General features: G+C 42.2%; 1 protein-coding gene across 2 annotated transcripts in view; it reads right to left on the minus strand.

Annotated features, from left to right (window-relative positions):
- Positions 1–368: 368 nt before the first annotated feature.
- nae1 (NEDD8 activating enzyme E1 subunit 1) overlaps positions 369–14,104 on the minus strand; it is a 31,341-nt gene continuing 17,605 nt past the window's right edge. For both annotated transcript variants that reach the window (XM_033035885.1, XM_033035886.1), the window contains 10 exons: positions 13,817–13,908; positions 12,831–12,890; positions 11,927–12,060; positions 10,103–10,178; positions 8,567–8,606; positions 7,785–7,871; positions 6,577–6,669; positions 2,612–2,726; positions 1,762–1,811; positions 369–603 (listed from right to left, as the gene is read on the minus strand). In XM_033035885.1, the coding sequence (XP_032891776.1) occupies positions 494–603; positions 1,762–1,811; positions 2,612–2,726; positions 6,577–6,669; positions 7,785–7,871; positions 8,567–8,606; positions 10,103–10,178; positions 11,927–12,060; positions 12,831–12,890; positions 13,817–13,908 (857 nt within the window). In that variant the 3' untranslated portion in view covers positions 369–493. The remainder of the gene's footprint in view (positions 604–1,761; positions 1,812–2,611; positions 2,727–6,576; positions 6,670–7,784; positions 7,872–8,566; positions 8,607–10,102; positions 10,179–11,926; positions 12,061–12,830; positions 12,891–13,816; positions 13,909–14,104) is intronic.

Raw genomic sequence — 14,104 nt, forward strand, 5'->3', positions numbered from 1 at the left:
AAAACATCACCTATCCAATATTCTCCAGAGATGCTGCCTGACCCACTGAGTCCCTGCGGCGCTTTTTTTTGCTGTAAAAATCGTTGTCTCGATTAACTTCTTTCTGCTGATGAACAGTGCTGGAGGAACTCAGTGGGTTATAATCATTTTATAGCATGGAAACACACCCTTCGGCTCAATCATGCTGACCACATCTAGATTTGTATATAATGGAAATGTTACTTTAACGCCAAGCCTCTGCTCCAGCAGTAGGCATGTTGCCCACTAAACTGCAAGTGTAACCATCGCATAACCAAGCCCAGTACCAATGTTTCAGAAAGGTGATTAATGTGATCACCTTTTCAGAAATGGTGATTTTCTAAACCAAGCACTTTTCAACAAACATATTTTATTAACTTAATTGAATTTTATGTTACATAGAGCGCTTGATAAAATATCCCGGAGGTGCAGGGCTTGCTGTTGTCGTGTTCACATACACTACCAGCTATTGGCCCTACAGTTGCACAGTCATTGATGTCTGTAACATTGCGTTGTAAATAAAGGTGTTATTGAAAGGTACAAACTGCTTTGTGATGATCTTGATGGCCTCTTGAGCAGCAGTTCCTGGAGGTACAAAAACAGGTTGTACAGCACTTAATAAGTAGAAGACTTGCATTTGAACATACATAGAACATAGGACAGCACAAGATGCCAAACATGACGCCAAGTTAATCTCCACTTTCTGCCATGATCCATCCCATTCATTGTTTGTGTGCCTATTTAAAAGCCTCCTCAACGTATCTGATTCCACCATCACCCCTGGTAGTGTGATCCAGGCACCCACATCTCCTTTAAACTTTCCCTCTCAGACCTTAAAGCTGTGCCCTCTCGTCTTTTGACATTTCAACCCAGGGAAAAAGGTTCCAACAGTCTACCCTGTCCATACTTCTATCACCTAATAGAATACGCTCCACTCGTCTGAATAAATATAGCTCCCACAATACAGAAGGCGCTCAGCATCATCCAGGGCAAAGCAGCGCATTCGATCAGCTTAGACACAAAATGCTGGAGTAACTCAGCGGGTTAGGCATCATCTCCGGAGAGAAGGAATGGGTGACGTTTCGCGTCGAGACATTTCTTCAGACTGATCGACTTTCCATCCATCATCCTAAACACTCATCCTCTACTACACCATTCAACATTGGTGGCAGTATAATCTCGGACGCTTCAGAGAAAACAATCCAAGTTTGGATATTCCGCTTGGGTAGCTTACAACCGAATGGAATATTGAATTCTCCAATTTTAAGTAACTACTACAAAATGCTCCCCCTCCCTCCCCCAAATACCTCCCTCCACTTTTCCACCCCCTTTCCCCTGTGCCCCACCTGAACTGGATTCCCCCTCTTCCCCTCCTTCCTCCAGCTTCACATCCAAACTTGGATTGTTTTCTATGAAGCGTCCGGAGATGCAACTGTTCAATCTTTTTTGTCTCACATCTAATTAAATTGTTCGTTCTCACAGCCTATACACCAATCCCCAGATGTTTTGGCAGATTAGCTATAATTTTATGACTGTTGGTTAATTAAATTGAGACTTAAATACATTTTTGAACCAGACCACAGAATAATGGCAGGTAAGTAATCTGGGGTAGAGGCCAACCATGATCTAATTGAAAGTATTAGAATTAAAACCGAGGGGGAACAAACTGGACTGTTATTTCAATTAAACAAACCTGAAAAATAGTTGATATCAGGAATAATTCAATTTAAAAATGTGACATACCTCCCAGAAATGAAGCAACAGCGTGTGGTTCTGAAGCACCATAGCGACAACTGGAAGAAAACGTATCGTTTTCAGAGAATTATTTCTATACCTTGTTGTCATTTTAAGTCATCTATAAAACATGAACATTTTCCCTTAAAGAGCCCATGAAAAGAATGGTCCCTACCCACCTCAATATGCGCTCAATACTTCTCAAGCTGAATTAACCAACTCAGTATTTCTCAATTCAATGATTCACACCAAAGACTCACCATCATGAATGGTCGGAACAGTGGCCTGAATACAGACCACGCTGGCCTGAATACATAACTTAGATACAGCACAGCACATCCACACCCTCTGAGAGTGGTACAGGGGAAATGCGTTGGTAATTATTACATTTCCACCACAACATAGCCCCCATGGATTCAAGATTCTTTTGCAGAAAGGGGAAGGGAGCTGAGAAACATTGAGAGAATGTCAAAGGCTTCGTTAGGAACAGTGGATAAAGGATTGTGATGCCCCTGAAAGCTATTGGAAATTCCGAAGCCGCCATAGACAGAGGATGATAGTAGCACAAGCAAAGAGTGCATGGAGGGTTCTTTCTAGTTTAATTTAGTGTAGATTATTTTATCGTCATGTGTACCGAGGTACTGTGAAAAGCTTTTTGTTGCACACTATCCAGCGGGCGGAAAGACTAAACATGATTACAAACAATCGTGCCATCCAGAGGGTATAGATACAAGATGAAGGTAATAATGTACAATGTAAGATAAAGTGGCGATGAGGTTTAAACAGCAACAAGTGTATCCCTGCCCCCACCCTCACCCAGTCCAGAAGCGAGTGAGTGGAAACGTTTTACCAAACATACAATTCGTGGATATAGTCGTCCTTCACGGATACCGAAACACCCCATTCCTGCAGCAGGCTGATCACACACGATTTCAGCTTCCCGATATCCTCTTCAACCTGGTTATTATAAACCCCTGTGAAGAGATGTAATATTCACAAAGCGCCACCTTTGACATAAAACCATTTAAAACCCAAAAGCTCTGAGAAGTCAGGAATACAGTACTACAGCAAACTTTTGCTAATGGTATTTGTTTATTATTGTCATGTGCACCGAGATACAGGGAAAAACTTTGTGTGTGCTATCCAGTGAAATCATACTATATGTGGGTAACATCAAACCGTACACAAGTACATTAGATAGTGCAAAAAGAGAAAGGAAGCAGAGTGCAGAATATAGTGCTAAAGCCACAGAAAAAGTGCAAGGGTCACATAATGTAGTGCCACCCTTAGCTTTTGGAGTTTGATAACAGTTGGAAGAATCTGTTCCTGAATGTGATGGTTCATGCTTGTATCTGCCACTCATACAGGGAAAGAGCCTGGAATTCTCCCTTTCCTCAACATCTGCTAATGTCCTATATTTGATCAGACATCTCTGGGGATGGAACCTGGGTCTCCCCTAACCTGTAGTTTATTTTCACAGCCAAGGTGCATTTATCCACGTCCATCAGACTACTCATCAATCAGTCTGTAGAAGGGTTACAACCCAACATGTCATCTATCCATTCCCTCCACAGATGCTGCCTGACCCTCTGAGTTCCTCCAGCACATTGCATTATGCTCAAGATTCCAGCATCTCTTGTGGCTTGCAACTCCACTCAGCATTGTATCCTATCAGTAGAACTAACCAAGCCTATGTGGCAGGGAGCTGTAAGAGCTTCAGTGTGGTGCACCAAAGATGCTCATGAAAGTGCTGCCACCTAGGCAAGTATCATGTGAGATTCTCCCTTCCAGCTGCGATTGAACTGGCAGAGGTGGCCTTAATCAGATAAATACAAAAAGCCGGATTAACTGGAGAGAAGAATGGGTGACGTTTCGGGTCAAGACATGTGGCCTTAATCAGGTTGGCTCCATCATGGTCATAACCAGATGGTTACATGGTATGAGTAAATACAGTGAACAGACTGCACTAATGAGTTAGATGATGGGATGGAAAGTCAAGCATCAAGAACCCGTCCTATAATCAATGTCATCTCCTCTGTGTCTTCGACATGGTAGTGAGCAACACTGGGAACCCACTGGGGACGGTCCTCTTTCCCTTCCTGTTCACCATCTACACCTCGGACTTCAGATATAACTCGGACTCCTGCCACCTGCAGAAGTTTTCGGATGTCTCTGGTGAATTGTGGGCTGCATCAGTGAGGGGAGTGAAGCTGAATACAGAGGTGAGGTCAATAACTTTATTGAGTGGCGTGGGCTGAATCAGCTGCAGCTCAACACCAACAAGACTAAGGAGTTAGTGGTGGACTTTAGGAGGAGAGGAACACCCTGTCTCTCTCAATGGTGTGGATGTGCAGTTTATCAAGGAGTACAAGTACCTTGAAGTTTACCTGAACAGTAAACTGGACTGGTCCAGGAACGCTGCGGCAATGTACAAGGGACAGAGTCTTTTGTACTTTCTGAGGAGGCTCCGCTCCTTCAACGTCTGCAGTAAGATGCTGCAGATGTTCTACCAATCTGTGGTGGCCAGTGCCATCTTCTTCGCTGTCGTGTACTGGGGCAACAGGGCGAAGGCCACGGACGCAAACAGGATTAACAAGCACATCAGGAAGGCTGGCTCCATCCTGGGGGCAGAGTTGGATTCATGGGAGGTGGTTTTGGAAGGGAGGATCCTCCTCAAACTGCGGAGCATCCTGGACAATACAGCTCAACCCCTCCATGACACACTGGTCAACCTGAGGAGCACCTTCAGCAAGACTGGTTCCACCAAGATGCAGCACAGAATTCCACAGGATCATGGAAATTGTGGGCCAAAGGGCCTGTTCTAGAGATGGAGACTGAGATACAGAAAAGGATGGGAAGAGTCAGAGATTGATCATGGGAGAGATCGTGATGGAAACTGGCAGCCAAAGTAATGAAATAGTCAGAAATGCAAGTTTAACAGCTAATTTTACATCAGATTGATTCTGGATAACTAAAAAGGTTATAAAGGAAGAGTGGCAAAGGCTTGTTCATAGAGCAAAAACATAGCCCCAATACAATAGTAGAATGGATTTGAAGCCCAAGAGATCTAATGAGCTGTTCCTCTTACTAGAGTATGGAAGAAAATTACAACTTTATTTTTACTGGCGCTGTGAAAACAAAGCACGGCTACTGACACTGCAGGACCACGACTGAGATACCACTGAATTATTAAGCCCACAGATCAGCAAGCAAACCAACAAATTAATAAGGTACCTGCCAAATTAATGTACCATAAAAGCTGCAGTAAAGTAGTAATTCACAGACCAGTGATCAATGAGTAGAACGGCTTTAACCAGCTGCTTCATGCCCTGGAGATCACTGTCTGGCTGCTGCCAGTTTCACTGCTAGAGCAAGCACTTTGTATTGCAGTGAACGGGTATCATTAATTCATTGGCCACAAAGGAGATCAAATAACAAGGATTCTACACAACCTTTCTGTTTACATAAAATTTTGGGCATCACAGTGGTGCAGTGGTCGAGTTGCTGCCTCACAGTGCCAGAGACTCGGGTTCAATCCTGACTACGGGTGATGTCTGTGTGGAGTTTGTACGTTCTCCACGTGCTCCAGTTTCCTCCCACACTCCAAAGATGTACAGGTTTGTAGGTTAATTGGCTTCTCAAAATTTGTAAATTGTTCCTAGTGTGTGTAGGATAGTGCTAATGATAGTGTTTGTTGGCCGGCGCAGACTTGCTGGGCCGAAGGGCCTGTTTCCACGCTGTATCACTAAAGTCAAATTTCTTCCAGGTTTTGAGGTTAAGAGAGTGCAATTAACATACTCTTTGCGAACCAAAGATCCAAGGGGTCTATAACTGAGGATCATTAATCAAGATAGAGATACAGCGAAACAAGCCACCTCCGCTTTGGGTTTCAATTGTTCCACTGTGTCTTGTCCTGTGAAGTGATGGTGGGAAGGGTGGTGAATGTGGAAAAAAGAGACAACATGGACAGATACGTAGAGAGGAAAGATTTAGAGGGACATGGACCAAATCTGGGCAAATAGCACTATTAGATGGGGCATCTTAGTCGGCATGGACAAGTTGGAGAGAAGGGCTTGTTTCCCCATTCCTATGACTATACCAGGGCAATTTTCCATATAGTTTAATGGATGTCAGTGTTGTCATTGTAATGTGCAGTGTCACTATCACCACTGTAATGTGCAGTGTCATTCTTGAATCCGTTTATTTAATTAGTGTAGATGCAGGCTTTCTACTTGATACTGCAGAGCACCCTTTCAAAACTTGACTGTCAGTTTCCATAAAATGTCACAGATGCCATTTTAAAAATAAAAGTGTTTCTAGATTTGACCCCTAAAACTATATTCTTCGTTTTCAAGAATCCTTCCCTTTTCTCTGATTATCTTTTGGTTATTCCTCAGACATTTATTTGAATGTATTTAAAATCTAGGCTTTCTTCTAACCAAGACGTCATGCACTTTGGAGGTTTATAAGGCTTACCACCCACATTTATTGCAACCCGTGGAGTCAACATGCTTGACCTTTCTGTGATGGTACACTGGCCATTTTCCTTCACTTTCCTTCTATTGTACTCCATTAATATCTGATTGCTTAACCCTGCGACCACTCTTCCCAAGCTCCACATCTACCACGTTTGAAGAAAGGTCCTGACCCGAAACATAGCCTGCACATCTTCTCCAGAGATGCTGCCTGACGCGCTGAGTTCCTCCAGCACTTTGTGCTTTGCTCATGATTCCGGCATCTGGAGTTCTTTGTGTCTCTGATGTTAATTTTAAACCTGGCATGTTACAGCTAGGTAGCGATCGACACTAGATGAAAGTCACATACCTGGGTATCGACCATGTTGCCTATGAAAGTACTCAACAGCTCGTAGCATGATGTACAACACCATTTCACTGTCAAGATTCTCCATACATGAAGCTGGAAGAAGAAAACCCTGATGATTAAAGAGCAATTTACACTTTCAACCAGATGGGGCCAAACACCCAAAGGTGTAGAATAATCAGACTTTAGCAGACCGAATGACGATATAATTAATGCATCCTCTAATTGCTCAATGCCATCCGACACCGCCTCCCAAAATGAACATTTAACAAGATTATCCTATTTTGTTGGAGCTTTGGCACCTTTGTGCAGCAGTGCTGCTGTATGGAAAATGACGATTTTTAAAAACTGCTACTAAATGTGCAGCTGTATAAAACTTTAGTCAGTTGACATTTGGCGTATTGTGCGCAGTTCTTGCCATCCCTGCAGGAAGAGTGTGGAAGCTCTGGAGAGGATGGATAACAGGTTCATGATGCTGCTTGGATTAGACGGTATTAGCTATAAGGAAAGGTTGGACAAACATGGCTTATTTTCTCTGGAGTATCAGAGGCTGAGGGGAGACCTGACAGAAGTATATCAAATTCTGAGGCATTGTTAGGGTTGATAAGCAGAATGTTTTCCCCAGGTTGGAAATATCCAAGACTAGAGGATACAGATTTAAGCTGAGAGGGGAAAGTATAAAGGAGATTTGGAGTCACAGAATCCTACAGCATAGAAACAGACCCTTCGCCCCAACTCTCCTATACCAACCAAAAGACACTATCTAAACTTGTTCCATTTGTCCATGTTAGGCCCATATTCATCTGAACCTTTCCCAACTATGTACCTATCTAAATATCTTTAAATGTTATTTGTCCAAATGACTTTTAAACATTGTTATTTGAAAGGGAATTTTAAATTTGGTTTAACAGAATAGAAGGTGACTGGAATGCAATACCAGGAAAGGTGGTGGAAATTGACACATCCAAGGGGCATTATGGCAGGCACATGAGTAGACAGTGGATGGAGGGATGAAGACGGATGAGATTAGCTTAAATTGAAATCATGGTCCCAAATACCCCATGGGCCAAAATGCCTGTTGGTGTACTGTTCTCTGTTCTACATGACATTTGGAGAAAGATTTTTATCTGCCTGAACTACTCTGCATGACAAACATCAGATCCTTTTTCTGCTAAGTTCCTCGTTTAAGTGCACACAATGAAAAGCCTCACCTATTTGATCCTTGTTGGTGCTCTCTGCATTGAACTCCTCTGCCAGTGACCGGCACCGTACAAGTCGTAGAAAAGCAGCATTCCTGCCTAGTTTGAGACATCATGAGACAGGAAAACAGTTTAGTTTACAAATGTGTACAAAGGTACAGTGGCAAGCTATAGTTGCGTGCTAACCAGTCAGCGAAAAAACAATGCATGATTACAATCGAGCCATCCACAGTGTACAGATGAAATAAAGAGAATAATGTGAAAAATGTTCAGTGCTAGATAAGGTCCAGTAAAATCTGATTAAAGATAATCTGAGGGTCTCCAATTTGTAGATAATAGCTCAGGACTACTCTCTAGTTGTTTGGAGGATGGTTCAATTGCCTGATAAAAACTTTCCCTCTATCTGTAGGTGTGCATTTTCACACTTCTGTACCTCTTGCCTGATGGGAGAGGGAAGTGGCCAGGGTGCAACTCGTCCTTGATTATGCTGCTGGTCTTGCCGAGGCAGTGTGAGGTGTAAATGGAGTCAATGGAAGGGTGATGGTCTAAGCTGCATCCAAACATGGGAAAATGATCCAAGCATTATCTTCTATGTCCCAATCTTATCAAATGCGAGGCAAAAATCTATATACAAGCAAATGGCTGGGGAACCCAGACAGCTTGCTGTACCCGAAACCTGTTTAATAGGTAATAGATTTCAACACATACAAAATGATACAACGTTTATATCGTGTCAACAAGGTCAGCCCTGGTCTTGCCAGGGATTGCAATATCTCACAATAAACAAAACTTACAGAAAAGCCAAATGTCTTTTTCAGAGATGGTCTCGAGAGGCTGAGGAAGAAACACAAGTAGCATGTAATTGTGTTGTAGCAAAAGAGTTCAAGAGAAATAGGAAACTATAAATATGCATCACAGAAGCGGCACAGTGGCAGAGTTGCTGCCTTGCAGCATCAGAGACCTGGCTTCAATCCTAACTAAGGGTGCTGTCTGTGCAGGGTTTGTACGCTCTCCTTGTGACTGCATGGGTTTTCTCTGGGTGCTCTGGTTTCTTCCCACATCCCAAAGATGTGCAGTTTTGTAGGTTAATTGGTTTCTGTAAAAAATTCTGCTAATGTGTAGGAGATAACTAGTGTACGGGGGTCATTAGTCGGTGTTGATTTGGTGGGCCAAAGGTCTCTAAAATCTAATGTAGACCCTAAAGAAGCAAACTCATTCTGTGTGTGGGCCCCCCATTATTCACTGAAGCCACTTGTTTCACTCGACAGCTCAGAGCAATCAGAAGGAAAACCATCCAGCTTGTGATAGGAATGTTACAAAATAAAGTAGGTTTAAAACCTGAAAAGGCATATTCCTCAGCACATCTTTATTATAGTCAAAGAATTTCTCTTTAACATTCCTAAGGTTTGGGACCTTCAGTGATTTGAAGAAGCGGAGATTAATTTCCTCAGGGCAGAGAAGAGCAATTGGAAATTTATGAGTGGTGTTCAAAATTATGAAGGGTTTTTGACAGAGTAACTAAGGAGAAACTGTTTTCTGTGGGCAGAGGAGTCAGATGACACTGAATCAAGCTAGAGGAGAGGGGAAGAATATACTTTGCAGCGAATCATTCCGATCAGGCATGCTTTACCTGAAACAGCAACAGTAGGAACTATCAAAGGCAAATTAGATAAATGCTTGAAGGGAAAAGAAAAAAATGTGGAGATAGAACTTAACACATGATTAATTGAATTACTCTCCTGAAGAACAGGACTGATGGCAAAACACACTTGGACTGCCCTTTATTATTAATGATGCAGGTGTAAACATTATTCTCAGTTGGCTGAGACAACACCCAGCACAAGAGATGTTGATGGGAAGCAAGCAACCAGTCCTGCTTCTTCAAGGGATTCTATGTAAACAGTGGGTTTGAAGGTGGGAAGCCAAATAAAATAGAGGCGGGGGAGTAAGTGGTGATAAAGCAATGCAGATGGAGATGCAATGGGACACAGCAGATGCTGGAATCTTGAGCAAAAGTGCTGGGGGAGCTTTGCGGGTCAGGCAGCATCTGTGGAAGAGGCTTGGACTTCCCTAACTCCACAATAATGGTGGTTTAAAGAGCATTACATGCATTTAACCTGTCCCACCAAAAGTTGTCAAATCTCTCAAAGTAACTTCCTGGTGGCGAGGCCACCTGTGACATTGTGGGATATTGGTTAAGAGTCACAGTTTCTGGGAAAGGCGAGGTAAGAGATAAATGGAATACAGAATTCTTTTTAAAAATACCACAGCTAGACTGTCAAAGCCTGAAACTCCAGCCAGCAAGTGCAATGACGCAGAATGCTACTTACCCTACCGATCGATCCCAATATTTCAGTCACGTAGTCACTTATAATAGAGGCATCTTCCTTTGCTTTCTCACGGTATCTGAGGGCAAAGCAAAAATGTAAACAGAACAGTAACAAGAACCATGCAATATATAAAACTATGCAATAAAAGAATGAATGTGACTGACAATGTTAGTTTAGGCACAGTACCCAATATTGGTTTATTATTGTCATGCATACCGAGATACAATGAAAAACGTTTGTTTGCGAGCTTTCCGCCAAATGAAAACTACGTCACCATTTCTGAGCTTTAGACTGAAGGTGCAGCATAATCCAGCTCAAAGCAAGCAGGGTATTATCATAGCTTACAGCCTTCAAGTGAGCTGATGAGACCACAGACTGGAATAATGGATACAGATATGAGCTCCCTACTTAGGGAGGTTCTACTTGCAAGTGGCATGCAAAGAAAATTCACCAGCACTAAGCATAATGGAATTAAGCTCTCCAAAGTATATAAAATGATGAGAGGCAAACATGGGGTAGACAAAGCCTTTTTCACTGGATGTAAATGTCAAGGACTAGAGGGCATCCCTTTAAGGTTTGAGGGGCAAAGTTTGAAGGAGATGTGCAGAGCAAGCTTTTTTTTTAAATACAAGTGTGATGGGTGCTTATTAGACACTGTCAGAGGTGGTGGCAGAGGCAGATACAATAGTGGTGTTTAAAAAGCTTTTGGATAGACACATGAGTATGCAGGGAATGGCGGTATATTGATGGCATGCAAGCAGAGGAGATTAGTTTAATTTAGCATCATGCTTGGCAAAGACATCGTGGGCTGAAGGGACTGATTCCTGTGCTGCGCTTTTCTATGTAGAACGCTGAGAAGTGATGGTATTGAGATGTATTATATTTTATTGGGCTTCACAGAGTGGATACATGGATGATGTTTACACTGTATGCTGCAGATCACCGAGTCAAAATAATAATTTGGAACACTGACAAAAGTGAGAAGGAATCTCTTTACCAAGAGTCTTTGGAATTCATTACCCAAGTAGGCTGTGGAAACTCAGTCATTGAACATGTTCAAAACGGGTTATATGTTTGGACAGCTAATGTTGGAATCAGTGCAATAAAGTGGTACTGTGTAAAAGATCAGCTTTGATCTTACTAAATGGAAGAGTTGGTGTAAGGAGCCAAAAGGCCCACTCTTGCATCTATTTCTTAGTAAACACTAGGAGTATCAGCCTAGATAATGTGACAAATCTTTGTATGAGACTCGGATCCAAGAAGTAAATGTACGAGCTTGTGATCCAAGGCTGATGTACCAAGCTGAACAATAACAGAGGCAATTTTTAGACCAAGCTTTTGGGAATCAATATACCGCACAGAAGTCTACAAAGGTTCCTGATCTTGAGGGTTCCTAAGGGCATCATAGTGGCACATCAGGTAGAGCCGCTGCCTCACAGTGCCAGGGACCCCAGTTTGATCCTGACTTCAGGTGCCGTCTGCGTGGAATTTAACCTTTCTCCCTGTGACCACTTGGGTTTCCTCTAGGTGCTCTGGTTTCTACCTACATCCCAAACATTGTGCAGGTTTGTAAATTAATTGGCTTCTGCAAATTGGCCCGAATGTGTAGCATAGATGCAAAGGTGGGATGACATAAAACTAGTGTGTTCATCATGGACTTGGTCGGCTGAAGGGCCTGTTTTCACGTTGTATCTCTAAATTAAAATAACGTCTAGAGGCAGGACTAGAAACAATTTATAGACAATCAGGAAGAGACAAAAGCACTAACATATACCAAACTGTGGAAAAAGCTAATGCTTTGTTTAAATCATTTGAGTTACATACACATTCTGCAGCCTAATAAATCTGCTGGAGTCCGCTATCATGTCTGGGATAGTGCCACGCACTGGGAGATTGCCCAGGCCCTCCTTCTCTACAAACTGTTGGACTGCTCGCATTAAGATCCAAAACGGAGAACTCTAGAATCAAAGGCATTCAAAGATCAGTGCAAGGAACACACAGAGTCAATAGCGCAGGACAACACTCCACATACATGCACAAACAAAAGCACACAGGCACAAATAAAGATCTCCTTGTGAATATAACAATTTTAAATACATTTATTTTTCACGTTCCAACTCAACAAAACTACGTCTTGTGCATACTCAATTAAGTTTTTTGATAAACCATTCCCATCATGACATAGTAGCATGAAGAATAAAACACCAAATTATGGATACTTTTGTTATTCTGAATCAGGAAATAATTGCAAGTTCTTTTCTTTCAGAAGATAGTTCAGACATAACCCTGACCGTTAAATGCCTTCACTGTGCTTCACAATAGACTGCTGATGCTTGCTATTTAGGCCGACAAGTCTGAACAAATCACTAACTTCAGGAGAAAGGGGGCAAATAATTGGTAGTGGGGGTTGAATGGAAATTCCAAATTATGATGTGATCATCCAACCCAAATGAATGCAGTCTATGATGTCACGTGATAGATCCCAAACATCATGCATCAATAAACATCTGCTTTTTGGAGGGAGGGGGGAAAGTTGACGTCTGCTTGTTTTGTTACAACCTGTGTGTTGACGTTAGTGCATTGTTGATCCTTGAACAGCCCTTGTCCAGAGCTCACTATTAACAGACTCTGTTGAGAACATGAGCCATCATTGAAGATAATTTTCTTCCCCCAGTTTAAACCTTCTTGTTTGAGAAGTAATTCTATTCTGCATATGTTTTGTTACAACCTGTGTGTTGACGTTAGTGCATCGTTGATCCTTGAACAGTTCTTCTACGTTGCTTGGGACCTACAGAGGTACAGAGGCAAAGGACAGTGAATATCATGGAACCAGAGGCACAACTTCAGTTAAATATATGCAGCTCATGAGACCATTTGACCCACTGTAACTGTGTATTGCTACTATATTACATGTTGCGGTACATACTTCCTTTAATTATCTATCAATTTCCTTTTTAGTTATAGTCATACAGCACAGAAATAGGCCTTTCAGTCCAACATGTCCCTGCCGACAAAAATGCCCCGTCTAGGTTAGTCTCATTTAAATGCATTTGGCCCATATGTTCATGCCAAAGGAGCAGAATTAGGCCATTCATTCATGGCTGATCGACCTTTCCCTCTCAACCCTATCCTGCCTTCTCCCCAAACCTTTAACATCCTTACTAATCAAGAACCTGTTAATCCGTGCTTTAAAAATACCCAATGATTGACCTCCACATATCCCTCTGAACCTTTCCTATCCATTATGTTATTGTTGAATATGCTTCCACTTTTCTTTCAGGCAGTTCAGTCTGGATTCTAGATATCCAGTCATTGTGTAAAATAAATTTCTCATCTCCCCTGATGCTTTTGACAACTTTCGCATATCTATGTTTTCCAGTCAAATACCTTTCACCATTGAAACAGTTCCTCAAAACCCCTTTTAATTTCATAAAATATGCAAGAGTGATTAACCAAGTTAGTTTAGATGCCTTCCTCATTCACATTAACCATGCTGGGAGAAGCATAGTAATCAACCGGGATTTTAATGTTCCCTGTTCACTAGATAATGTGGAGTGGCCAGCGGAGGGGTGGTAGGGGTCAGACTGAACAATTCAACCAGATGTTCTTTGTTTCCTTCAGCTCAAGTTAGCCTTCTTCAGTTTTTATCTTGTTGGTGTATCTGACAATGTCACGTGTCAGAAGGCAACAAATAACACATTATAGCACTTGTACCTTGGTGGGATTCAATGCTGTGTTGACGTTTTTGATGGCTTCATCAAAATTCTCTTCATCTTCTGGTGTTCCATCATCATTCTTCAACAATCCTGAATTAGATTGCAAGGAAAACAGTGAAGGGATATTCAATGGTCAATGCTTTCTTTCTTTACTACCAATTCGACTTGCAGATTAACTTTTTGGGAATTCTGCACCAGCACTCCCAAGTCCCTTTGCACCTCTGATTTCTGGATTCTCTCCCCATTTAGAAAATAGTCTACGCCTTTATGCCCACTACCAAAATGC

Source organism: Amblyraja radiata, chromosome 17 (assembly GCF_010909765.2).
Source record: "Amblyraja radiata isolate CabotCenter1 chromosome 17, sAmbRad1.1.pri, whole genome shotgun sequence".
Lineage (NCBI taxonomy): Eukaryota > Metazoa > Chordata > Chondrichthyes > Rajiformes > Rajidae > Amblyraja > Amblyraja radiata.